The sequence below is a fragment of the Gallinula chloropus genome (assembly GCF_964237585.1).
Source record: "Gallinula chloropus genome assembly, chromosome: 1".
In the NCBI taxonomy this organism is placed as follows: Eukaryota; Metazoa; Chordata; class Aves; order Gruiformes; family Rallidae; genus Gallinula; species Gallinula chloropus.
Window position 1 is genome coordinate 125,323,349 of NC_140085.1, and position 26,353 is coordinate 125,349,701.

Sequence of the window (26,353 nt, forward strand, 5' to 3'; positions counted from 1 at the left end):
CTTTTTTTCCCCCATCCCCTAACTGTCACGGGGTGGGGAGAGGATTTTTTGTTTGGTTGGGGGTGGGGGGAGTTGTTTGCTCTTTTTGCCTGCTGGTGGAGTTTCAACGTGTAGCAGTTGCGGTTCTGTAGTAAGCAAAACACGGCAAGTTGTTTTCAGTAAATATTAATGCTTGGAAGCAGCCTGCTTACCCACAGCCACTGCGAAAAGAACCTCACTCTAAAAAACGCCCAAAACTTCACCTGCAATGAACGTTCACTTTCTGTATTTTTTTTTAAACTCCTTTTGGCAGAGTAATAGTATGGGATTCACATTTCCCCATTTCCATCATTTCTGCCCTGACCTCTTATAATTCTAATCTGTGTTTGATGACGTTTCCAAATGAATGTCCTATAGGGCCATATTCTGGCTGGATAACCCGTGCTGATAAACTACATATAGTTATTTTGAGAGATGGGTTAGTCCCTGCTGTTGCTTTCAAGCCTCAAGTTCCACATCAGGCTTTCAAGTGAGACCAGCATGAAATGATGCTGCAGCGAATCCATGGTCAAAAGCTCGTTTGTGCAAATGACCTTCCTCGGAAATTAAGACTCAGGGGATCCTGTCCTTTTCCCAAGTGAATGGCAGCAGCGCTTAGAACACTGCTGAGAAACTGATAAGGAAAGTGACCTCGGAGTCTAACAAAAACATGGGGGTTTTTTTGACAGGGAGCTGGCATTGTGTTTATAGTAGGAAAAAAAACCGCAGTAACATTGATAGTGATGGAATATTTTAAAAAGTTTTTATGAAGAAGGAAGACAACCTTGAAATATGTGTTTGTTTCAATAAAATAAGTTAGCAACATTGTCATTACAAATGAAGACATGCCAGTGGGCTGGATGCTGCTGACATTTCTAGAAACAGCTCAAGCACAGCTGGGCATAACCTTTGGCATGTTCATAAATCACAGAAAAAACCTGAGGCTTCCTTCTTTTACCTGCACTGAAGAATAGGTTTTCTGCAGTAAGAGAAATTTCATCCTCTTTTTTTTCCTGGGTGAAGTCTCATTTTAACTTGCAGAGTCTGAAAGGTGGCTTCTTACCTGGGTTGCAGCAGGACAGGTGATCCTCTAGGAAGAACAGAAAGGGGGAGGGAGGTTCACAGGAGAAGAAGACATACAAAAATAGGGTGAATGGAGTCCGAGGGAGAGGAACAGAAATTCATGTGTAGGGAGAGGCTTGATGGAGTGGAGGGAGATGGATCTCAGGAGTGGAAAACAAAAGGGCTCCCATAGGGAATGATGGTAAGAACCATAGTAGAAGTAATAGTGTTGGAGAAAAAAGGAAGATTGGGTAGGATGAGGCATGAAAGAAAAGAGCAGCCAGGAATTAAGACAGGGAAGAAATAAGACTTTTCCAGGAGAAGGGCAGGAGTACAATGAGATCGTTTTGGTATAAGGCGGTGGTGTGGGGACATGGGTCTTCAGGCTGGGGGGAAGTGAAGAGGGAGCAGCCTGGGAAATGGGGCAGCTGGAGGAGCTGGGCAGCCGAGCGGGCATTGCACGGGGCTCCCTCCTTTTCCTGACATGAGATAATTCAATCTTTAAAAATAGTGTGAGGATTCATAGTTTACTGTGTGGAAACTAAATTAAGTCTTTCTTTGTATGCCCACGGGGAGGAATGCTTTTACTCTGGATTTTTTTTCTTTCTTTTCTTTTTTTTTCCCCCTTTCTGGTGATGATAAGCCAGCAATAAATTGCTGTCGTGTCGGAGTCTGCTACAAATGTGTGCTTCAGAAATGGTTCTCCCAGCCCCCTTAGGTTAGCTGCCCTGGCAACGGCCTTGTCTGTCTGTACAACAGCAGGAAAAAAGAGGATGTTTACAGTTCCCAGCGATAACAGGGGAAATCTCCTGCTTCTCAGTTTGAACTGCCAGTCCTTGGGGATGAGGGTGGGGGGAAAGTGGGGGCTTGCCAGCCCCACCGCCGCTGCCCTGTCCTAGGGAGCTGGTCTTACTGCAGGCTGCTGCTTCCACCCTGTTACTTTTCATCCCCCTCAGCACCGGCTCTTGCTTTCCTAGTTTTCTTCATCTATGGAAAGGTGCAGATAGTCACTGTGGGGAGCTGAAGGATGTTAAAGGATTCATCTTTCCTACACAGGGCACAGGGATGTAATTTTTGCTTTGAGATTTTAAAGAAAGAATATTTTTAAGTGAGAGCGAAGAGCTTGATCTAATGACTGTTTGAAGACTCTCTAGTTGTGCCTGGGCGCAGGCCGCATCAAAGCAGTCTATAGATCCATGAAAAATTGACTGAATTCAGTTACAGTGCAGTGTGAAAGCACTTTCTTTTTACTTCTGTGATGGGTATGTTGTGGGGTTTTTTTAAGTAAACAGGATAGGGAATTGTTACGGACTGATAGACACTGTGTTTTAATCACAGTGGAAAATTATTAATACGCTTTCCTTGTAGAGTGTAAATAAGACCTAGGAATTCACATCTCAGCCTTGGATGAGTTGCTGTGACACTGGGACATTTAAGAAATGTGATGCAAAACCAGAGAGCAGCTCAGAGAAAAAAAAATGTCTCTGTTTCTCTATAAAATTTTGAATATTCAGTTCTCGGTTCTAAATCCCTTTAAAGCATGCTTTCGTCCAGGGCCGACCTGAAGGAGAGTTCTTGGTATAAAAAAATAGTAGAGATGAGGCTAAAGAGTACAGCTAACCCATATCTGTATTTTTAGCCTTCTTGTTTCATTTCACTTTGAGGAGAATATTTTAATATTCTATGTGGTGTAGCCTTCATTTCTATGTTTGTCCTTGATCAATGATCAGGCACAATCAGCTCGTTTTTTATAAAGCACTTAACTGTGTCCAAATCCAGTGTATTTATTCATACAAATAAGAGCCGAAATAGGAGCCTGTTATTCCTTTTAGTTGGAGTTCGGGCATCACAAATCCTGAGCCAGGACCCTGATAGTGACTTTGGCCATAAACACTGTGATTTGAGTTGGTTGTTTTGTGAGGGCTCAGTTGGGTTGTTTGTGAGGTTTTTTGGAACAGTTAGGAAATAGCAATACAGTGCACAAATATCTATGTATCATTATAGGAAGGTCTGTGTGAAAATAATGTACATATGTAGTGCTACTCTTGAGGGACTTCATGTCTTTTGAGAGATCCAGGCAGTCCTTTTTTCTATTCATAGGGTATTTCTTCTGCTTTTGGCTCTGACAGGGGAGAGCTGGCCAAAGGAACTAGCAAATCCTTCCCCAAGCTGCCATGCTGCAAATGTCATACCAAAGAAATTCTGGGTTTATTTCAGCAGGATTTTGCCAACCTGTGCCTGACTTTGGGGGGCACTCTTGAAGAGTCTTACAAGTGAACTGTTTAAAAAAGCCATTTTTAAATGGTTTAGGGTATGAGGGATTGGAATCAGGAAGATGGTGTTATTCAAGTGATATTAAACTGTACACTAATTCATTTCTGGGTTCAAGTTTTGTTGTTTGGTTGGGTTTGGTTTTTTTTGGGGGGAGTGGATGGTTATTTAATTTTATTACTCTTGGCCACAGGACTAAAAACATTGACTGGAGTAGTCAGTGAAATCAGGTGTAATGCAAGGGGTCAAAGTAATGCTCTTAAGTGTTTGCTCCAAGGTTTGAGGCAGATTTAAGCAGTTTGCATCCCCCAAAGTTACCTTTATAATAATCCCCTCATTCTTGAGCATGAACAGCACTTGTCTCAGAAACCAAAGTCCTTGATTTTGGTTTTCTTTAACCAGCCAGCAATGTGGAGAACATAAACATATTGAGGAAACCACTCAGGAGTGGAAGACGAAGTTGAACAGGGTTTGGTCTGACTCCAGGGAGCCAGGGCTGCTGTTCATGGCTTGCTCTGCATTTTTAAACTTTAACAATGTATAGGAATCCCGTTCCTTAGTTTGGTTCATCCAAAATAATATTTACCTAGACTAACATAAAGCTTTCCATCTGGATGAAAACCATCATTAGATTAAGAGTGTTAATTTATTTCCAATTAATTTCCTGCAGTGTACATAAACAGAATACGGCCTGTCAGAAAATGTTTTCAGAAATTTGTGTTGCATTGTCTGACTGTCCAAAACCACTGCACAGTACCACATTGTTCCCATAAAATCACAACAGTATTTTGGACCGTATTTCATATCGTGGTTAGATAAAGCTAGTACAGATGAGAATATTTTTTTGAACTGCTAGCTAGAAGAAGAGGGGCTAAAACAAAAAAATTCAACTCCCAAATATTGCATAAAGATGCTGGCACCACCCAGCTTCCTATTGCCCCATTGTTTCTGCAAAATAAATACTGTATAACAGATGTCTGGAACATAATGAATTCGAATGTCCCCCGTAACAAATAGTTACTTGTAAGCTGGAAGGGGCTTTATGAATTTCACTTTATGATTCACTCCGTTATTACCATAAAAATCAGGAGTCGCACAGAAATGCGTTCAAGAGAAGAGCCATTAATAGTCTTTCCAGCTTGATCTTGTTGGTTCAGATACAAACTGTCTGAATTCAGACTTTTTTTCCCCCCTTATGTAAAATCTTCAGCTGCCGCCTTCACCGGATTTAGAGATTATTAAAAAAAATCCCAATAGCAGCTCAGGGAACAGTCAAGAACGCTCTGTCCTGTACTGCCTGACCCTGACCAGCTTTCCTCCACGTGGCTTTAAATCTTCATGTAATATAATTCGGAACCAGTTCTGATACATTTTAATGCACCTAATCTCTCCGAGCGCGGGTTTTGTACAGCCCGAGCGCGGAGCTCTGGGTAGGCAGCCGTTGGGACCACTGGCAATTGACAGTGACTGGAAATTAAAACAGATCTCTGGGTGTTACAGAAAGCCTTTCATTGCTGCAGCTCTTTCCCCCTGCAAATTTAAAGCAGCTACAAGTGGAGAGCCGCGCTTTGAGCGGCTCATTCTCATTCTTGACTGTGGCCTGCGCTGCAGCATTTCCCTACACTTCATGTTTGTCTATTGGAAATGCTGTCCTAAAGAGATCCTCTTAACATGTTTTTTTTTTCTGAGGCTTGGAGTTGCTCTGCATAGAAAGTGTTGCCTGCCAGGCAGGGTGATGGTTTGCCCATGTAGTTCCTGGCTGATGCTGGCGCACCGAGCGAGCTGCAGAAAGCTTCTCCCCAGCCCCTTTACTACCCTGGCTGCTAGCTGAAAAACAGACATCTAGATGATCATAAATATGCCTTTCTCTTAGGAGAGATCTAGAATTAATTTAATTCTACTGAATTCACTGATGTTCTGCAGCAGAAGGCAGCATGTGCTGTTCCAAACAAATTTGGTTGCCAGTGTTGGCTGGACTTTTAGTGTACTATTGCTTTTTCTCTCTTTTTTTTTTTTCTTTTTTCTTTTTTTTTTTATCCCTTTGGCATTGGGAGGGTATTCTTAAGTTCTGTAGATACATGAAGAAACAGAGGTGTAGGATTTAATGCAGAAGTCTTCAGAAATATTTCAGTGCACCAAACTTTATTTAATTTTATGTATGACTGGTGATGAATATTAAATTGTATAGTACATTTTCTGAGTAATTGTTTATGTTTGATGGTTTTACCCCAAACATCCAAAAAGGATGTGTATGACTTTGCCAACCATATCCTGGGGTGCATCAAGCATGGCATTGCCAACCAGTCCAGGGAGGGGATTGTCCTGCTTTACACTGTGCTGTGCGGCCTCACCTCGAGTACTGGGTGCAGTTTTGGGTGCCACAGTACAAGAGGGACATAAAAATATTGGAGTGTGCCCAGAGGGGCGCAATGAGTATGGTGAAGGGTCTGGAGGGGAAGTCTTATGAGGAAAGGCTGAAGTGTCTTGGTTTGTACAGCCTGGAGAAGGGGAAGCTGAGGGGAGACCTCATTGTGGTCTATGGCTTCCTGATGAGGGGAAGCGAAGGGGCAGGCACCGATCTCCTCTCTTTGGTGACCAGTGATAGAACCCGAGGAAACAGCATGAAGCTGCCACAGGGGAGGGTGAGGTTGGATGTTAGGAAGAGGTTCTTTACTGGGAGGGTGGCGGGGCACTAGAACAGGCTCCCCAGGGAAGTGGGGAAGCGGAGCCAGGAGTTGGACTCAATGATCCTTATGGATCCCTTCCAACTCAGGATATTCTGTGATTCTATGATTCTGTGACTGTACTAGAAATACATATATGTGGATCTTAAATGCCAACACAGGAGTCTTTAGATGGTTTCCCAAATTAGCATCTCAAGAAGAAAGCCCTGACCAAAAAAATCTCTTTGTTTCTAATTAACCAAAGTATTGCAGCAGCATTTTAAGTCAATTCTGATGCAATACATTATTCAGGAGATATTCCGGGGTTATTTTTCTTCCACATCTTTCTTGTAGCCAGGGGTTCTATCTAGGAGACTTCGCATTTTTCTCAGTCGTTAAGTATTGATCAGTTAATTTGTTTGTCAAGATTATAAACAGTGTTAGCTTTAAAAAAAAAAAGCCAACAAAAACACACAACTAATTGGTTTTCCTTATCACCAGCTCTCCTTTAGATCAGTGGTGATAGTTTTTTTCTTCAAATTTGTTGCTAGCATTTTTACTTCAATAAAATTTTAGCTAGGTCATAGTAAACTCTGATTTCATGAGAAGCTGGAAAAGTAACTGAGAGCAAGCATAAAAAAACCCCAGCCCTCAATCCCCTATTCATCTTCGTCCATGTACATGGTACATTAATGCTTATTATTTATTTAAATGCTTCAGTTAGGTTTGGAACCACAAAGGAAGGCAGTCTGCCTTGTGAAGTTTGAAATATAAAAGACTGTCCCGCTGTGGGCTGTGTTTGAAAGCCTAGAGAAAAAGGAAAACAGAGGATTTAAATATATGCAGCCCATAAATATGCTGGTTCAGTTGGGTAGCATGGAAGGAAGTGTCTCAAGGAATTTGAATTAGCACGTAGTGGTAGTTTAGAGAAATGAAGCGGGACAGCATCCCGCCTCATTGCTTGGGCAGTTCCCTGTGCAGATCCATCCTCCTCCCCACTGGAGCCCTTTGCTGCTTCCACCTGATCCATCACCTCTCTTTCAGCACTGAGACCAGCTCCCAGGTAACCAGTTCTGTGCTAGGTCTACACCACCCTGTGTGCTGGAGAGACGTTCCCCCTGTAAACATTGACTCTTGTCGCTTCACTGTTTTCCTTAAATTCCCTGTTGATGCTCTTTGCCTTTGCTCCTTCAGCACCCGCTCTGCTGGTACTGTGCGACCACTGCCCATGCAGGTAGATCACTGCTGTCCCCCATTGCCTTATGTTTGTCATCTCTTGGCTGTTTCTTTGTCCTACCATAGGTGCTGCCAGGCAGGGACAGTACATCCTTTTTTTTGGTGCGTGCACAGTGCCTGCTGCAGTGGGTTTCAGCTCTGTGACAGAGCTGCCTCAGAGTTACTGTAGAAGAGAGAACCTGAAATCATGACAGTGGTTGGGGTGGGATGGGATGGGATGGGATGGGATGGGATGGGATGGGATGGGATGGGATGGGATGGGATGGCAGTAGAGGGAAGAGCTCGTGTTCATAGGCTCTTCTGCTGTTGGCAAAGAGGCAAAAGTGGGAAGTAATGGAACATGAGGCCAAATAGATCGTATTCCATGGAACAAAACTGTATTGTATTTGCAGGCAGTGATGGGAAATGTAGAGATGACGTGGTGGGAAGAGGGACTCTGGGGCAGTTAGGGAGGCAGTGAGGTCACATGTTTGGCAGCAGGGTTGTGAAGGGATTTGAGTGTTTTCCTTATGTGTGCATGTTGAAGAAAGCTAATGAAGGATATTAAGAAAAAAGGAAGTTTTATCACAAGGTGTGCAGTTTTCAGGGGTTGGATAACACAGACTGTTTTTAAAATAGGCGAGCAGCACTGCTATGCAGGCTCAGGTTAGAGAGATGGGGAAACACAAGATCAGGCATCAAAAGTGATCCTGAGAGGGGATGATTTTCTCTGTGACAGAGTACATGGCAGTGCTGTCTGTTGTAATAGGGAATGAGAGAGAGATTTGAAATGTTAATAATAGTTTTCAGTTCCTGACTTGAAGGAAGAATCCTGGAGATTTTTTTTCTATTTTTTAATTTATTTGTTTTTATGAACGGCTTAACTGGGAGAAAAGCTGGAGTGTAGTCAGGAAAAAGATACAGAGCAGATAGGAAGCAAATGGCTTGAACTATTAATTAGCTGGTAGTAGCAGATCATTTGTACTCAGTCCCCTTCTTTCTTCCCCCCGTGTTACAGGCCAACAACAAACCAGAGATCGAAGCAGCCCTCTTCCTGGACTGGATGAGGCTGGAACCACAGTCCATGGTGTGGCTGCCTGTGTTACACAGGGTGGCTGCTGCTGAGACTGCCAAGCACCAAGCCAAGTGTAACATCTGCAAGGAGTGCCCGATTATTGGATTCAGGTACAAACTCGCTCCCGCTCTGCTGTGTGTACTGCTGCTTGGTGGATGAAGAGCTCTGCTTGTGTACAGGCAAATCACGTGCTTGATTTTATGCGTGCTTTTCAGGGAAAAAAGTAATGCTGATGGGACAGGAGGGAGAGGGACACTTAGACTGAGTTGAAGAGAACAAAAATTATGTATTGGTTAAGATATTGCCCTTCCCCTGTGGCACAGTCTCTCCCTGCCTGGAACCAAAGTATTGGTGGATTGCACAACTGGGATGATTTGCTTTACATTCAGCGTGCCCTATAAGTGAAGTTACATTTTCTGAATTGAGTCTTAGTGAATTGCTTTCTGTCACGGTGTAAAGCAAGGAAGCGCCTTGGCAATTCGCAGAGGGCCAAAGCTACGTGAGTGTTTCTCAGAGAACGAATGTTGCTGGTGGAACATTAACCTGGAGTGGGGGAAAATGCTGCCGGTCTATTTAAACATCTGGATCGGCACCATGGTTACTATGGCAATGAATAAGTCACTGTGTTGTAAAATGGCTGTGTGTCGGTATGCTTGTTGAGAATCCACTTAACAGCTAAGTAAATACTCACTTTCAATTATGCCTAGACTTGTTTTATCACATGGCTCTGCAATAGCTGCTTTGTATGGTTTCTGTCCTTTTTCTGCACGGTCGTCTTCTACCGCTGGCATTTCTCCTTCTGTGGTACCGTGTTGCTTACAAAGAGCCCTCTGTAATTTTGTTTCTAAAACCCAGCCAGACAACAGCAGCGAGCAGTAGTATGACATAGAAAAGCCATCGTTCTGCACCAACCTGTGAGAGAGAGTATGAATGTTGCTTTTATGCGTGCCGTGGGGCAGTGCTTTCTGCTGTGCAGTTTCACAGGCAGTGGGGAGTGGGGGAAATAACGAAGGTACTGCTTTGTTTGGAGCCTGAGTTTGTCTTCAGTGAGGCTGTTCCTCTAATCAACGGAATTCTTCTCCTACTGCTTTTATTCCCCTTGAATATCTTAACCGAGAAATAAGTATTACTGAGGAAGAGCTTGGGATGTGAATAGTGCAACACTTCCACACAGTCTAATTTTCCCGCTCCTAGGTATGGTTTATGAGCTACTGAATTACTTATGCTGCTTTGTATAAACAGACAAAGACAAGTAGGTGGAAGTGAAAAATGCAGCACTTGGAAAATCAAAGGGTGGCAAGTGAATGGATAGTCTGTAGTGAGCACCAAGAACTCGGGGAGCAGACACTGGAGCTCTGTGCGTCTAATTCTACTTGACTGATCTCATCTGTCTCTTAAATTTATATAGCAAATCTATTATCATGATGGTAGAATCTGTCTGGCGCAGATTTTTTCCTCTGGCTCTGCAAGTCATTGAAACCCCGTGTACACACTTGACAAAAAGATACTGTGTTGGAAGGATTTTAGAAAGCTAATACTGTGTGCCTCAGTATGTGTAAAACACTGTTCTTTTGAGGTCATTGTGACTGAACTGCTTCGCCTATTTGGAACAAGACAACCCTTATATGCCTGTGGCTCTTTCAAGCACTTCAGCATAACAGATACAACAGTTAGCTGCCTCATGTAGCTGATGAGATTAAATAATGTCCCGAAAGTGCATTTGGAGTTTTGCATGGCTGGAGTGCTGTACAGGAAAATTGTTTTGATAGAGGTGCTAGGAAGGGCACAAACAAATTCCTGCTGCGTGTACAGCCTTTAGGAGTTTGCTGGAGTGACTTCTTGAGGAGAGTGTTACTTATTTGAATTCTACTGCCTCAGGACTTTCTGTGTTAGGAATCTTGATGAAGAGGAAAAGAACTGAAATTAGCATTATAAAAACGAAAAGCATGGTAGAGCCTTTTCTATGTTGAGAAAGAGGGGTTGTGTGGAAATCTTTGCTGTTGCCCAATGTTAAATTCTTCTTTGAAGATTCAGATCTTTGATGAACATATGAGGCAGCAATACCTGCCTGTCAGTGGCAGAGGAGCACTGCCCAGCATCGCATGCCACATGACATTTCAGGGAAGAGAACTAGGGCAGAAAACTTGACAAGCTGATAGGAAGCATTCACATACAAACCTCTGAAGCTGTGGGTTTTTTCTTTCCTCTTTTAGGTACAGAAGTTTAAAGCACTTTAACTATGACATCTGCCAAAGTTGCTTCTTCTCTGGCCGTGTTGCAAAAGGTCATAAAATGCACTATCCCATGGTGGAATACTGCACACCAGTAAGTAGCTGTTTGACTGACCCTTACTGTCCCTTCTTAGCTAGAAAGGAAAAACTTCATTTTCCGCGTGCGAGGTAATGAAGCGTTTGGGTGGGTTTTCTTCCCCTCTCTAATTAAACCACCTTTTACAGACTGTACGTGCCAGCAGTTTCTGATGCTTAGTAAAGAATACTCCAATGGTCCAAAGTAAATTGAAGTGCATTGTTTGTACAGCGCTGTGTCATAATGTATTACTACGTGCTAATGAGCTGCTCCGTGTTCAGTGCCATGGGTCACTTCATGGATCCTCCAGGAAGCCTGTGATGTGTGTGAACACTCACTCGTACCTTAGGTCGCAGTGTCTTCTCCACCATCAGTGTGAGATTTCTCTTCCTTTCCTCAGCAAGTTGCCGCTTCACTTGTTTCCCCTGCAACACTATGTTTGCATTTTTAAGTTTTATTATGCAGCAGTACCTTTGTTTTGTATTGTATTGTATGCTTGGTGGTATAAAGTACCAGGGAAGCTCTCAAGAGCCGCAAGCCAGCGGCGCAGTGCAGATGTGCTGCAGCGATGGGGTGGTGAAGGTCCTCACCCTTGTTTCACAGCTCTCAAAAGGATCACTTGTGCGGAAACATTTCTTTCATACCAGACAGCTGGCAAAGGAAATTCCACTTCACTCTCTGTGTGCTCCTCTTTCTTCTTGCCCACTCATGACCAGCACAGAGGAGCATAAATTAGAGGAGCTCTCAAGTTAGCCTTCCACCATACAGCACGAATGAGCTTTCATCTGCCTTTGCTATTGTTTGTGGTGGTCTTGAAGCGATACGCTCTCTGGTTGTCATTTCCTGGTGCAGTGGGATGGTCCCTAGGCTTGTACTTTCATCTGCTGGTCAGATATAAATGGTGAAAGTAAAGCATCAAAAATATGCCTGGGCTAGCCTCATAAAATTAGATGGATGGTCTTCATCAAAAAAAAAAAGGCATAGCCAAAAATGAATGAATGCCAAAAAAAGGCAAGCCAAAATGAAGCAGACTCTCAGCTTTTCTTGAAAACTTAGGAAAGTGAAATGTATTCCCCTAAAATATTATAGGAAAGCAGAAATGGTATTTTTGTTAGTTTTAATTTATGGATACTTATTTGCATTATCTATCGACTTTAACAGTAGCATTTCAATGTCCGTATATAATCCAAATCTCCACCATGTGCACTTGCTTTTTGTGGATACTCATGGGATGCTGCGTCATCCCTGAGGGGTTGAGGGAGCTGGAAAAGGCGATTTGCCTGAACTGCTGCACAAGTCAGAAGTGCTGGCGCTGCCTGGGCAGGTCTGAGCAGACTTCTCCATTGCAGGCATTCCTAGAGCAGGTGCTTATCCCCTGCGTGGTAGGCAGAGAGAGGCGGGTTAGAGCGTTCCTCCGAGCTGCGGCCTAGTGCCTCCTCCCTGAATTGGCCGGGGTCTTGTCGCTCTTACACTTGCCAAGGGGCAACGTGGGAGATCTGTGAACAGTGCACAGCGCTCTCAACGCAAACCAGCACCGTGCCACTGTTCTCTGAAGCTGTTCCTAAGATGCGTTTTGGGGGCGAGAGAAAGGATTGTGAGACACCCTCACAGCCCGCAGCGACTCGCTGCAACGTGGCTCCACCAGGTTTCTGCTCTCCCTAAAAGTGCAGAGTGCCAGGAGGTGAACGCGGTGGTGAGCGGAAAACCTGCAGCCACGTCCGGCTTGCTGGATCGGAATAAAGAGCCATTCACAGCCAGTACATTTCTTTGTGAATGCTGAGCTCCAGCAGCCCGTGCTAATGTGCTGTGCCTGCCTGCACTACCAGCCAGTTGAATTAGAGAAGGATTAACTGGGGGGGGGGTGGGGGCTGAGGGGGGAGCGAATGTGACGCACAGCAAGCCCTGATCTTTTTTGTGTTGCTGCTATTGAAAAAATAAACCCAAGAACTGTGTGACTGAACAAGACATCCGCTGAAGCTATCGTGTCTAGCGTGTAATTGTTTTCTGAACGAACGAAAGGGGCTTGCAGGTGGCAGAGCATTTTTTTTTCCTCTTGCTCCAGACAAATCTCTCACCTTAAAATGCATTTTGGCAGACAGAAGACAAGTGGCGCCTTCTTTGATGTATCTTTGCAATAGCTAGATGTGCACAACGAAGTGTTTCGATACTTTTTTATTCTCCTCTTAGTTCCCCTGCAGCCTTTAATTCTGCTTAGGGGAGATTTGAGAACTCAAGCTACGTATCTGAGGGATGTGATAACTTTTCCTCTGCTGTAAAAGATTAGGCTGGAATAAGGGCAAGGTATTTCCCTAATTTTCATTTAGACAGAAAAATTGCAAGAATTATTCCTGAAAGCAACACAGATGGATTTATTGTTCAAAAAGAGGCAATTTTTAAAGAGGCTTCAAATAAAGCACAGAAGAAAACTTCTAGACTGGGATTTAAATGCAAGATCATTTTTGCTGTCTGGGTTTACAGAACAGTGGCAGACCAGCATTAAATGCCACCTTGTTAGAAGGAAGCATGGCAAAGCGAGATACCCATTTAAGTCCAGGCTGAGGTCTAGGATGGGGTTTTAAACAAGACAGTTTCTTAAATCAAACTGGGGAAAGCCAGATGGTGGTAACGCGGCTCTTATGTGCATAGGAAGAATTACTTCTTCTGAAATATTGCTGGTTTCTGAATAGTTTTGGAACATGCTCGATCCAGGTGCCTATGTACTGCTTCAGTTTGAGAGAACTGGGATGCTGCAACTCCACTGTTTCTTCCTCATAAACCAGTTCTGCTGAGAATTTTGTTTGGTGTGGTTTTACCCTGAAAATCACGTGTAATAAACCAGCTGTGGAGTAAATCAGAAAGTTTGGCTGAAAATAGCCATGTTTATCATCTAGCCCACATAATAATCACACTTTCTTCACCTTCCCTGTGGTCTTTGAACATTTTTAAATGATGCTTGGATCCTAGGAGAGGTGCCTCATGCTTCTAGTTGTCACTAGAAGATAAATTTTCCTCTTGGGATTCTTGTGCCACCAGCTAGATTGGGATGTTTCTGTGCAAGCACACCGTTCTACGGTTTGGTTGTCGTGCAGAAGGTTCAGGGTGGCCAGAGGGGAGTAACAGTCCCAGGAAGGTCAAAGCAAACAATGTTTTGTTGTTAATCACACTTGAAATTACAGTCAAGCGCGACGGAGAGCGGTCACAACACTGGGAAATACGCAAGGCAGGAACAAATGGTTATAAATGGCCCAGGTGAGCAGACGGGACAGAAGGCTGCGCTAAATCCATTTATAGCGAGACGAAATACTACAGGTTTATTCTCTGTTCCCAGCGGATGTGCTCTGCCTGCTCTCCTGATGCCAACCTGCTTAGGAGTTCTCCCAGCAGGCATTGCCAATGGCAGTCAGCAGAGAGAATTCCCTCCTGCTGGGGCATAACAGCCCACCTCAGAAAATCCCATTTCCAGCGTCCTCTGGGTGGTCTGGGCATATTTAATGCCTCCCTTCCCCAAAATGCCTCTACTTCTGATGTACTGAGGAAGTGGTAATTAATATTATTGAGCATTAGCTCAGTTTCTTTAAAATACAGATGCTGCTGTGCAAGCCTGAGGGTTCAGCTCTATTACTTTTCTGCCAGTCATTTATTTGCTCCCACCAAATTTTGCTACCAGACAGCGTGACCGGAAAGAAAGCCAAATTCTTTTCCACTTTTCTGTGAAGCTTGTAGATGTTGTCAGTACAAGGATAATATTTGTCCTTTCTGTAAATGCATTTCAGTCCTTCTGCAGATTATTTTTCAGGGTATCCTTAATTTTTCTACCCAGGCAGTCGTTAAAAATACATACATCTGTGTTTCAGCAGCTCTGTGAAGGTTGGCTTGACTGATTGGTCCCAGCACCTCCTTCCTCTCTGAATAGAAGGCATAGAACTCATTAAAAAATGTCAGAAAGATTAACTTTTCCCTCATTTCTTTCCTTCAAATTAGATACACTGGAGAAGCAAGATCGTTATGTGGGTCAGGAAGAACTTAATTTGCTGTAGAAGAGCAGTATTTCAGGGTCGAGTGTCTCTGCGAGGTGCAGAGAAGGGAGTGCAGCCTGACTAAAGTAACTGAAGTCTTCCATTAAAATTCTTCAGAAAATCTCCTGACTCCTAATCAGGCTCGCAAGAAGTCTTGCATCTTCCCAGCAGACAATCCTTTGAACTCTTCCTGACTCATTCTGGTCTTTAGGAAGCTAATTCCACTTTGCGCTCCTCTGCTGGTCTCTACAGCAGCAAGGGAAGCCGACTGCAGGCAAGGGAGTGGAAAACTCTGCAAAACTCTCCTCTCCTCAGGGTATTGAGCTTAAACGCCCGCTAGCTTCAGATTAAACAGGCACAGGCAGAAACAACTGATCTAAGCGCCTTCAGCAGCTCTCACCTGCTTTTTGTTTCTCTTTGATCAAAATATTAATGGCAGAGAAGGCTGAGGAGGGAAACGGGGAAGAAAACGTACCGAGAGTACGGGTCTGCTCTCGACCATGAGATGTAGTTGGTGAGCATGTGGCAGGAGTTGAGATCCAGCCAGTGAAGCAGCTCGCTGGACACATGGACCTGCTGCATGTTGTCCATTACAGCCGGTCTAGTGCTGAACAAAAACCAGGCAGAGTCCCCTGAGCCAGATGAGGAAATTACAAGTCCGTGTCATATGACGTCACCTGAGATGAGGCATGAGCCTGTCAGGGGCTTCTGGAGCTTCCCTTTATCCTCTTTCCTCTCTGCTAGCAGTGTCACTGGATAGCCCTTTATAAGGTGACAGCGATAAATAAATCAAGTTTGCAGTTCCGGAGGTCAGGCTGTTTGCCACAGCTCTTCCAAGGGCCCCAGCAAAGGAAGAGCCAACCAAAAAAACCCGTAATAACCTCATCAAAGGTGATTTCATTGTGATTTGTGGCTTTCAGACAACTTCAGGAGAAGACGTCCGTGACTTTGCCAAGGTACTAAAAAACAAATTTCGAACAAAAAGATATTTTGCAAAGCACCCCCGAATGGGCTACCTGCCTGTGCAAACTGTCTTGGAGGGAGACAACATGGAAACGTGAGTAGCTCTCAAGTGTCTAAGTAGCAATTCGTTTGGTACGTTCTTTGAACTCCCCAGCTGGTGCCAACTCCCTTCACTTCCTAAATGCATAAAGCCTCTTTATGTCTTTCATTTCTGTTAATCTCGGCTGGCAGGAAAACACAAGCTGGGATTCCAATTGCCATTGCTTTTATCTGGTTTCACCTGTCCTTCTACAGGAACTTCAGCTTCACTTAGTGAAAGAAAAATGCTCCCTGTCTTACTGATAGCCTTGGAAACTTCAAAGTTTGATGTGGCAATTTGGAGACTAATGATCTCTTCATTAAATTTTTATTTTCTTCCAAATGGGTATCTTTCTGTGTTTTTATTTTTTTTAATTAGGCTACTGTGTCTGTAAGTTTCCCAGCTGATTTCATCTTTTTCTCACCCTATAAATTTAGTCTTATAAAATGACTTTGAAGTCTTTATGGGAAAAAAAAAATTAAAAAGGAATAATGATGCACATGGAGAAATCGATGAGTAACCCAGTTCCCTTTGGGTGGTTGTTTTTTGGTTTGGTCTTTTTACGAGTTGTTTCATGGCAATTGCACGCAGCTTGTCCTCGCTCTCTTTCTCTTTCCCTCTCTTCTTTAATTTTAGATTTTTTTTTTTCTCCCCTCACTTTTTAGTTGGTTGCTCTTCACAGTTGTTCATGTTGGTCTGTTTGATTTCTGGTTTTTAGTTGTTGTGGTTTATTTTTTTTTCCTTTTTTTTTTTTTCCTTTTTTAACCTTTCTGTAATTATTTTGCCGCTGAGTTTCTTCTGCCTCTCTCTTCACCTCCTCATTTTTTGTCTTGCAGTCCTGTTACTCTGATCAACTTCTGGCCAGTAGATTCTGCGTGAGTACTTTTGCTGAAGTGTGCTGCTGCTGCTGCTGCTACTGCTGCGTTCCCTCACCTTTTGTTTGTTTCTTTCTTTGTTTAGTTTTGCATAAGTTCATTTCCTCCTTTCTTTATGATTAATTTCTTTGATACGCTCTCTTGACGGAATGTTTTGATCCCAAACGAGTAGAATGGGATAAATCCAGGAACTCCCAGCAGTCGTGGATTGTGTGCTGTATACTCTTTCTGGAGTATGTATTTTCATGGAATTAACAGGGATTTTGGTGCGGTCCTACTAATGCTTCTGAGAGTTTGTCATTTAAAAGCTTGTGTTTCTGAGTAAGTGTCGGTCCCTCTGAATGTATACTAAACGCTTTCTGAAAGACAGAAATTGAACTTGATGGATTTAATTCAGCTTCAGGAATGACACTGTTTTGTAGATAAAGCTCTAATTTGGTTTTACGCGCAACCGTGCACGCTCGTGCCCCAGTTAATCCAAAGCTCACTGGATACTTTACGACAGTTTTTTTACACACAGTAAGATTTGTGAGGGCAGGTTGAAATGAGGAGCTGTTTACTGTATTTCTTGCAGAAGCTCGACCAGAGGATTTTTCAGCTATGAAGTGGATTTTCATTCTTGCACCGTTCCTGCACGTGCATTGTCTTACTGTTGTAGTAATACCCTCAGCGTAAACTAGAGATACACACACAGACACCCACCCACACACACACGCACTTACTGTTGTGGCATTTGCTACTACCACTGTTACATGGATGATTTTAGAATAATGTTAAATAAGAATTATTTTTCATTCACTTATTGATAACTAATAAATAGAATTTTATATATTTCTATATGGTGAAATGTATATGGCTTGCACTTTCATTGATATTTTTTTTGGTAGAATAAACAACAGTGAAATGTATACATTGGAATACTGATTTATAATTTTCATTTGGAGCACAAACCATTGGGAAGTGAAGTGCTCTACCTCTAGGAGACTTAAGCAGACAAGAAACGTGTCCGGTGCTGCAAACCTCATAGGGCTGAGGAATCACCCACAGAAAATGCCAAAAGGCTGGAGCCAGGCTGAAATAGAGGGACTTTGAGCTTTAGGATGCTCTGTCATTTAGAAACGCATCTGGAGATGATTGCAGCATACTGTGTGCTCAGCTGTGGATCCAGATTTCTTACCCTTTGGAAAAATTGCAAAGTAAAAGTCACACTTAAAGAAAGCTCATATAACATGGAATGCTGTTGCTGTGTCTGACACAATGTGAAATTAAGTTGCCATAACATGCTTAATTCTAGTTACTTAGGCAATAACATCATGATTTGCCTACGCAGCTTCAAACCAAAGGTCTGGTGTCGTATACTACTGCGAGTGTAACTCACGTGTAAGGTTTGAGAACACTTGAGAAACACTTAAGAAGCAGGATTTGTACAGAGAGGTTGCATCTTTTATCTGACCAATTTAGGTATCTGTGAGCACAGTCCCCGTGTGTGGTCTGACAAGAAAGCAGAAAATTGGGAAATGCCCTTCATTTTGTTCTTTTCCTTCTTGCTAGATTAGCAGGCTTACAGCTCAAGTTACAGAGCTACCCAGGTTTAAAGCTGTTTCTCGGTTACAGGGCTGATTACAACACCAGCAGTTGAACCTCTTACTTTGGTTATCATAAAACTCAGTCCTGAGTTTTCTACGGTACTGCCTTTTGGGGGCCTTTTATGACAGCTTTCTGCTAATCTTCAAAGTACTCCAGAAGGGCAAAACCTGGCAGCGTTCAGCAGTGCTATCCTGGCATCGACATGTGGTATACATGGAGCTGTTTATAAACATACACTTATAATTTTTTGTTAGAAGCTCATGATTCCCACTGCTTACTGTGCAGTATTTCACAGATACTCTGCTGGCTGGGCATTAAAGGGACAGCTCCCACTTTTTGTGAGAATTTGCATCCTTTTATGTGGACTGTGGGCTGCCAGTGGCACAAATACAATTTACTTGATTCTAAATGCTCAAGAGGCATCGATTGAAATGCTGAAGAGCAAGAAGAGTGCCCTCCTTGTGCCAGCCAGGTCTCCGGGGATGCAGGGAATTGCAGAAAGTGGTATTTGCCACTCAATCACTACTTGACTTGACTGGAATTCCCCAGGCTGTTACTGCAGCCCCCAGCTTGAGCCATGCAGCTGCGGAGCCCTTGTAAAGGGGGTGGTTATCTTGGCTAAATATTGGCTATGTCTTTCAGCCTTTTTGCTGATTGTTCAAACTCCTTAGGTGGGCTGAGTATGTGTGTTCAGAAAAGAAGGAGCTTTAGCACCAGATGATCATCTAAGAGTATGTCTACAGAGCAGCCTGCAGTTCAGCACAGTTGTTCCCAGGCTTGCTCAGAAACTGGCAGAAGTGTACCTCTGAGTGGCTGAATTCAACACAGACTGCAGTGCTGCTCAAAAGGTTGGCTCTCTTAAGCAAACTTTTAGAAAGCTGTTTGAGGTAGATGTTCATTGCAGTATGTTCTGAAGTGGCAACAAACTTGGAAATGTAGGCCCATCCCCTACCTGCCATTGATGGGGAGACAGAATCGGCTTCATCAAGTAACACAACATCGGGTTGTCTTTAAAATACATACATATATATATTGTACACCTTCTTCACTTCTGAAGTTGAAGCTTAGTTTCAAGGCAGCAAGTACACAATCATGCAGTCAGGACAGTCTTTTGCTTTGCACTGCTGCCAAAAGGGACACCCCTTCACTGCCCCCTTCATCCCAACCAAGTGCTGTCCTTTCCTTCAGGCTGGTACACATACATATGCAGTACCAGGGTAAGACTCGAACCTAAAGCTGTCTCTGCCCATGGCAGGGGATTGGGACTAGATGGTCTTTGAGGTCCCTTCCAACCCAAACCAGACTGGGATTCTGGGATTTTAACACAGATTTCCTAGTCTAAGCATAGTATTAGCAGCAGCATTTGTGTGTGTGTTGAAACTAAGGCCTCTTTTCTCATAGTACCAGCTTAGACCAGCTTAACATCTGCTGTGTGTCAAACAAATAAAAATGTAGGGATAGCATGAATTTATCAGAAAACCGTTGTTATCTTGCTCCATAATCCACTACTCTAGATAAATTGCATCCTTTTCCCTGTTCTTCCCTTCAGTGTAGATGCTCTTAGACAGAATAGGCTCTCTAGTTGCAGAGAAGTGATTGGACATGCACACGAATCTCAGCTGTAGTGAGGAGCTCTGTGAACCGAGTGTTTATCCTCTGGTGTGCTGTGGTATTGTTTGAACGTGCGATGGGTAAAAATGCAGTCAGAGGCCAAAGGTCATTTCAGACAAAATGAGAGCCATGGTATTTGGTCTGTAATTCTTCAGGAGAAAAACCTTGCTGTTCTGTGAAAAGGGACACTAATGGTGATGAATTTTGTGCATCCAGCATACAGCTGTATGAATTCAGAAGGATCCTGATTTTCTAGAGCCCTTTTCAGGCTGATTGGACGTCTTCCAGTTTTCTAATCTAGTAGATTTATGTGGTATTATCAAACTCCTAACACCAGGAGTGTTATGAACAAGATTATTACAGTTTGGGTTTATAACCTGTAAATACAAAACTTACCTGCTCATGCAATGCAGAGCAGTCGATACTGGGCAGACACAGCCTGAACCACAGCGTCTGACCATTTTAAATGGGGGAAAAGTCCTTCCTCAGTCAGGATTAAAGAGAGACGGAATAAAGATAAGTAGTAATCCACTAAAATATGAGATTGCCACACAGTTTGGGAAGCTGCATCACTTTTTGCTATTCCAGCACCTCCCAATACATGAAGATTGGCAAAATACCACGTGGCAGCAAAGGGTGCTCTGAAATTCCCAGGCAGCTTAGTTTAATGGTTCCAGAGTTAAGGCTGTAAGACACAATACTCAGATTGATAAGAGAAGTCCCACAAATTGTATTCATCAACAAATAGCACTTTATCCTATCTGATGTGTAAGACAGAAAAACCCCAAAAACAGTTGGCAGTGTCCTGTATAACACACTGATCTATGGCTCAGGATTGCAGCTCTGGAAAGATGCTAGGCAAAATCATCGGTATCTGCAGTGTGTTTTTAAAGGCTCATTTCAGGCATCTTACGTTTCTTGTATTTATTTCTAGTTGCTTGTGGAGTAGTCCTTAAAGGCCCTTTTTAGGTAGGGTGTGCTGGAAGCAGGCACTGGAGCAAGGCAGGAGGCAGAGGAGTGGTTCCCAGCAGGGCTTTCTCAGCTGACGCAGGGCTGCACGTGGAGCAGAACTGTCGGGGAAGGAGGCAGGCGTGCAGGGAAAACTGGGGGGGAAGCTCGTCCATAAATCCTTTGGAAAAGGGTTCTTTGGGAATTGGTGTAAAGAAGAGTCATTGCAACAGATGGGTTGCAAAATGGTCAAAATCCCCAGTGTGGTACCACAGAACATTGCACCGATGGCTTGAGGAGGCACGTGCAGCGCCTGGAGTTACAACTTGCTGTTTGTCAAACATAGCATACACGTGAGGCACAGAGGTGTGAGGGTGTAGGCATAGCTAAGTGTCTTTTACTTCTGAAGGGGTATTGTTTGTGATTAATCAGTGTTTTCTGCCTTATAGGCCTGCCTCGTCCCCCCAGCTTTCACACGATGATACTCATTCACGCATTGAACATTATGCTAGCAGGTATGAGACCAGCTGGGTGTCAGGCAGATCTTTCTCTGAACAATCATTTTCAAAAATTATAATAATCCCGAAGGCTAGCTGCTGCCTGAGCGCTTCTTAAAGAAAGGCACTGTTTGGGGTTTGTCTCTCCAGGCTCTGGGCTGCAAAGCATTGTCCCTGGTTGCTGTTAACCAGCCTGTCAACTAACTTGCATGCCAGAGCACCTAACTGGTCAGAAGTGGCCTTCAGGTCCTGTGGGGTCTTCGTTAAGCTGCGCACTCAGGTTTCCTTCTTAATAAGGCCTGTAGTGACAGGACAAGGGGTAATGGTTCTGAGCCAAAATAGAATAGATTCAGAGCAGGTAGAAGAAAGAAATTTTTCAAGATGAGGGCAGTGAGGCCCTGGCACAGGCTGCAGAGAAGCTGTGGCTGCCCCCTCCCTGACAGTGTTCAAGGCCAGGTTGGATGGGGCCTTGGGCAGCCTGGTCTTGTGGAGGGTGTCCCTGTCCATCACAGGGGGTTGGAACTAGATGGGCTTTGAGGTCCCTTCCAGCCCAAAACAGTCTGGGATTCTATGATTGTACATCGGGTTTTGTTTTTAATATTGACCCTGGTGTAACTGTACAAATCATAAGAGCAGAAACCTCCAAACTATGTGTCAAGTGACATTTTAATGTTAAGTAATTCACCTTGTGGAATACCACAAACAGGATTTTTCCTTGATTCGGAGGATTAAAATAGTAGTATATCGCTGCTTTATTTCACTTACCTGCTTTCATACTGCTCTTAAGAATCATAAAGTGGGTTAATTGCACAAATACAAAAATTTACAAGGGTCAAGGTAAATGAGAAATTAGTATTAGAAGTTGTGCCAACCTCTTCTTTCGCTCCCTGAAAATCATTTGTTCAGGAGAGTTATTCCTGAATAACAGAGGACATGTGGGAGGGACTGAGTGTTGAAAACCAATGAGAAATGACTGATCTTTACACTTCTGATGATGACATTGCCAGGCTCAAAGCAGTTTATGTAATCCCCTGGCATCTTAAGGCCTGCCTTTGACTGAGGAATTATTTAATCATGAGGAATGGAATATAACCTCAGAGAAAGGATTGAAAACTTAGAAGTGAGTGTAGCCAGGTCATTGTAATAAACAAACAATCCTTTGTGGAAGCTTATTGAGAAACCTTTTGATAGTCAACAATTAATGAGTGTAAATTAATTTGAGTTTCAAATTCATCAAAAACATCATGCTCTTCAGTTCTTTCAGGAACATTAGAGCAAGTAAACTTTCTGGAGAACATAATTGATTTTAATGACTCTTGTTTATTTTTCCATAGGCTAGCAGAAATGGAGAACACCAATGGTTCTTACCTAAATGATAGTATTTCACCTAATGAGAGCATGTAAGTAGGCCGCTTTAGTACTTTTGACATGTGTTTTCATGTGCAGGTTCATGTCTTGTAATGAAATTCTGTAGTGCTGAACATGCATGGCCATGTAGCACATCTGGTTCAACTTCATGATGAACTCAGGTTCTTTCAATTTGTATCGTCGCATTTAGATTGGTGGTTTATAGCTTAGTACCAAGCTTACGTAACAGATGGTTGATAGCTTCAAAATTAAAATTACTGATTTATTAAGCAAAGAGTTCATATACTACTCAGCATCTGATGTGTTTTAAGGACAAAGCTGAAAAGATAAGCCTTCTATCTAAACTGCAAGTTTAATCATGGTTAGATTGCTGTAAGCTAGCAGCTGTTGTTGTGGGCAAAGTGTTGTTGAGACGGTTGGTGGGCTTAACTGAAATCTTTGGTCTACAAATACCTGAAATACATTGCAAGTATAAACCAGGAGGGACTCGTCCTCACCGTGAATTATCAGAAGAGGTAAACTTTAAGTTGGACAGATCCCTGATAAGCATTCATTGTACTACTCTAAATGTAAAGTCATAAATAAAAGTTTTCCTTTTTAAAAAGTGGTTCACTCTGATGTCACACTGAGACCTTTTTATGGTTTTCTGACATGGCAATATATTTATTCTCTCTCATTATTTTCCTGATCTGTTTATTCCCTGAAAGGACATAAAACTAGAAGACTGACTTTGAGTAATGTTTCTGAAAACAGGATACAAGCACATAAGTCATTGTCACACTTGAAAATTTGGTCTTAATTAACTAGGAGAAGTGATAGCACAGATTCTAAATTAGTCAAATATGAAAAACAACTCAAATCCCAACCTTTCCCAAAGCGTTTTCTTCTATTCTACATAATCTCACCCTTACCACAGTTTAAGGGGTGGATGTCTTTGAAAATTAAGACAGAATCTTCTTGTTATTAAATTTGTAGCATTCCTTTAAAGCACTGGCTAGTGTTCATTCACTTAAATTGAGGTTCTGAGTCATTAGTATTGTATAACATTGGTTGTGAGCCTGGGAGATGTTCTTTGATTGTAATAAAGCTCACTCTGTTTTGAAATAGTTTCTTTTTTGATTTACCTACCAACTTAGAAAATTCCTTGTCCAACCAAGTACTTAATATATTGGTTCAAAAAGAAGCTAAAATGACATCTCAAAACTCCATGTTCATGCAGTGAGGGAAAACTTTGTGTGCAAGTTGCATGCTATTTTTTTATTGTTATGGATATATGGAATTTCCTGTTGTCCCCACTGTAATATTTGAGTGTCCTTAGTCACAAAATCATACATAAGCATTATCTTTTGTATTACACTTTGGCCTCACTGTTTAATTCAGTCTTTGGTTCATTAGAAGTTGTATAAATATGATTCATTTAATAAATTAACCACCGACTATCCAGTTCATTACTCAGTTCGTACTATTAAAATTAGAATAAATCTGTACATTCTGAATTTTGGAGGAAGTATGATGCAGGTACAAATTGCAGCAAAATCAAAGCTCACCGTGAATTCACAAATGTAATTTTTTCAGTTTTGTTTGTCAGGGTATGCTTGGGTATTGTTTATTGAATATATATAGACCATGGTCTGAATGGAAACAAGGCAAAATTTAGGTTTTGAACAACAGTTATTCAAATACCTGATAAATTCTAGATTATAAATGTGACATTAAAAAAAAACACCCAAGACTGACTTGTTTTGTTATAAATTTTTTTTGGTTGTTATTTCCAGAAAAGCTCAATTCCCAACAGCAGTGTCATTTTTTTTCTGTCCTTGACTTCAGTTGCCACCTTCCGTAGTTTCTCATGGTCACTGCTGGTGTAACTGCATTGCTTAGTTTCTGGATGTATCTCCTTGGCACCTAAAACTCCTTATTTTAATTCCTAGAGGTGGTCCAAGTCTTCAAAATTGGTTTGCTTTTCTCTTCCAGGGATGTTTCTGTTTCAAATGCCAGACAGCTTAAAGGAATTAAAAAAATAAAGAAATTAAAAGATAGATAGATATATATTACGTATTAAATAGAACATAGTTATAATCTGACAACGTACATCACTTGTCATTTAAAAAGCAAATATTAAAAAAACCCAAGCAACCTCAATGAAAAATAGGCTGATTGTATTAGATTAAGTTTATATTTCTTTTATTTTGCCCCATTTTGCAATTTTATAGAGAAAAATACACAGTTTTAGGACACCTTCACTCAGTAAGGAGAGGTTGTAGGTCAAGACCAAACGTCTTGCCTGTTTTTGAATGACCACTGCACAACATAGGTCAGACAAATTCCTAATTGCAGTTGGCCAAGCCGTGGCAAAACTCAGCTTTAAGTGTCTGAGAGGTGGACTCTGCAGAGGAGGAAAATTACCGGAGAGTAAATGAACCAGTTCAGCAGATTTTGCTTGAAGGTACATTGCTCAGCTGTTATTTACAAAGAGTTCAGCAAATCCCTTTGTAAGAAACGAGAGACTGGGAATGAATCATGTTCGCTGCAAAGTTAAAAATGAGGAAGGGAACAGCCTGTTTTATCCTCCTGTTTTCCAGCGATGACGAACACTTGTTAATCCAGCACTACTGCCAAAGTCTGAACCAGGAGTCCCCCCTGAGCCAGCCCCGGAGCCCTGCCCAGATCCTGATTTCTCTGGAGAGTGAGGAAAGAGGGGAACTGGAGAGGATCCTCGCGGACCTGGAGGAGGAGAACAGGTGGGTTGTGCTGCCAGCGGCCCCAGCCCTCGGATGCACGTGGCAGGGGCAAACGGAAGCTGCCTCTCTGGTAGTGATGGGGCTGATGTGCTGTCGTTGTCATTTTGCTCCCATTTCCCATGCAGTGATGAGTCAGCACTATTTATTTCACAAAACTTCCAAAATGGCAAGCTGCAGAGACATGCATGGGTCACCTAATGCTCATGGGGCCACCTGTGACAAGCTCTGCTTTATATTTCCTTCTGTTCTACCATCTCTTTTATTTCTATGATAGGGGGTTTCCATACCCCTGTCTGGAAAAGACAGGCAGAAGTTCTTGGAAAGACAGGCTTTTCTCAGAAAGGTTGGCCAGTGGGATACATTAAGTTTTGAGATTACTTCAATTCATTTAAAGTAAAGAATCTGTGAAATAATTATCATGTACAGTTAGATGGAATCCACTTTGATAGCATTTTCTGGCATAAAATGAGTTATAAAGTTGCATTTTCTTTCATTAAAACTTGGGTCCTCTTTTTCTGTTTGAAGTCATTTGATATTTCATTATCAAATATAATTTACCACTTTTAATTTTAAGTTTAATTGAAGTTGTCTTCGTTAGTCACCAAATAAAACCCAAAACCAAAGAGCCAGACTGCAGCATCGCACCGCTGCATTTCCATCTCTATGGTATGCTGCAGTCTTGGGCTATTAGCATAAAAACTGGTAGATCCTAAACCTGGAAGCTTTGTAATTGCAACCATGAACTACCAGAATTAGGCTGTAAGATAGAAATCATTTAGAACTGGAAAAAAACCCAATTTAGTATTTTACTTCTGCTTTCTTCATCTTCTGTAGTAGAGTCTGTTGCTATTTTCATGCTTTTTTTTTCCCCCTTGCTTCTCAAAGAGCTAGGTACTTCTGTGTACATTCAGGATTTGCTGCAGTAATCCTTTACCATAGTCATGTCAAGGAAATAATGCAAGAGTTGGCAATATCACAGCTATTCTTTCCATGCATAAGTCTTCTTTGGATGGTACTAATCAATTACGGTGGTTCCATCACTCCACCATCCAGGGCA

The 26,353-nt window shown here is 42.4% G+C and overlaps 1 protein-coding gene across 4 annotated transcripts in view; it reads left to right on the top strand.

Moving 5' to 3' along the window:
• DMD (dystrophin) overlaps nt 1-26,353 on the top strand; it is a gene marked incomplete at its 5' end in the record, with an annotated part of 1,290,802 nt that overhangs the window by 1,230,634 nt on the left and 33,815 nt on the right. For all 4 annotated transcript variants that reach the window (XM_084279200.1, XM_084279202.1, XM_084279199.1 and 1 more), the window contains 7 exons: nt 8,248-8,414; nt 10,518-10,629; nt 15,548-15,684; nt 16,506-16,544; nt 21,140-21,205; nt 22,522-22,587; nt 25,138-25,296. In XM_084279200.1, coding sequence (XP_084135326.1) covers nt 8,248-8,414; nt 10,518-10,629; nt 15,548-15,684; nt 16,506-16,544; nt 21,140-21,205; nt 22,522-22,587; nt 25,138-25,296 — 746 coding nt within the window. The remainder of the gene's footprint in view (nt 1-8,247; nt 8,415-10,517; nt 10,630-15,547; nt 15,685-16,505; nt 16,545-21,139; nt 21,206-22,521; nt 22,588-25,137; nt 25,297-26,353) is intronic.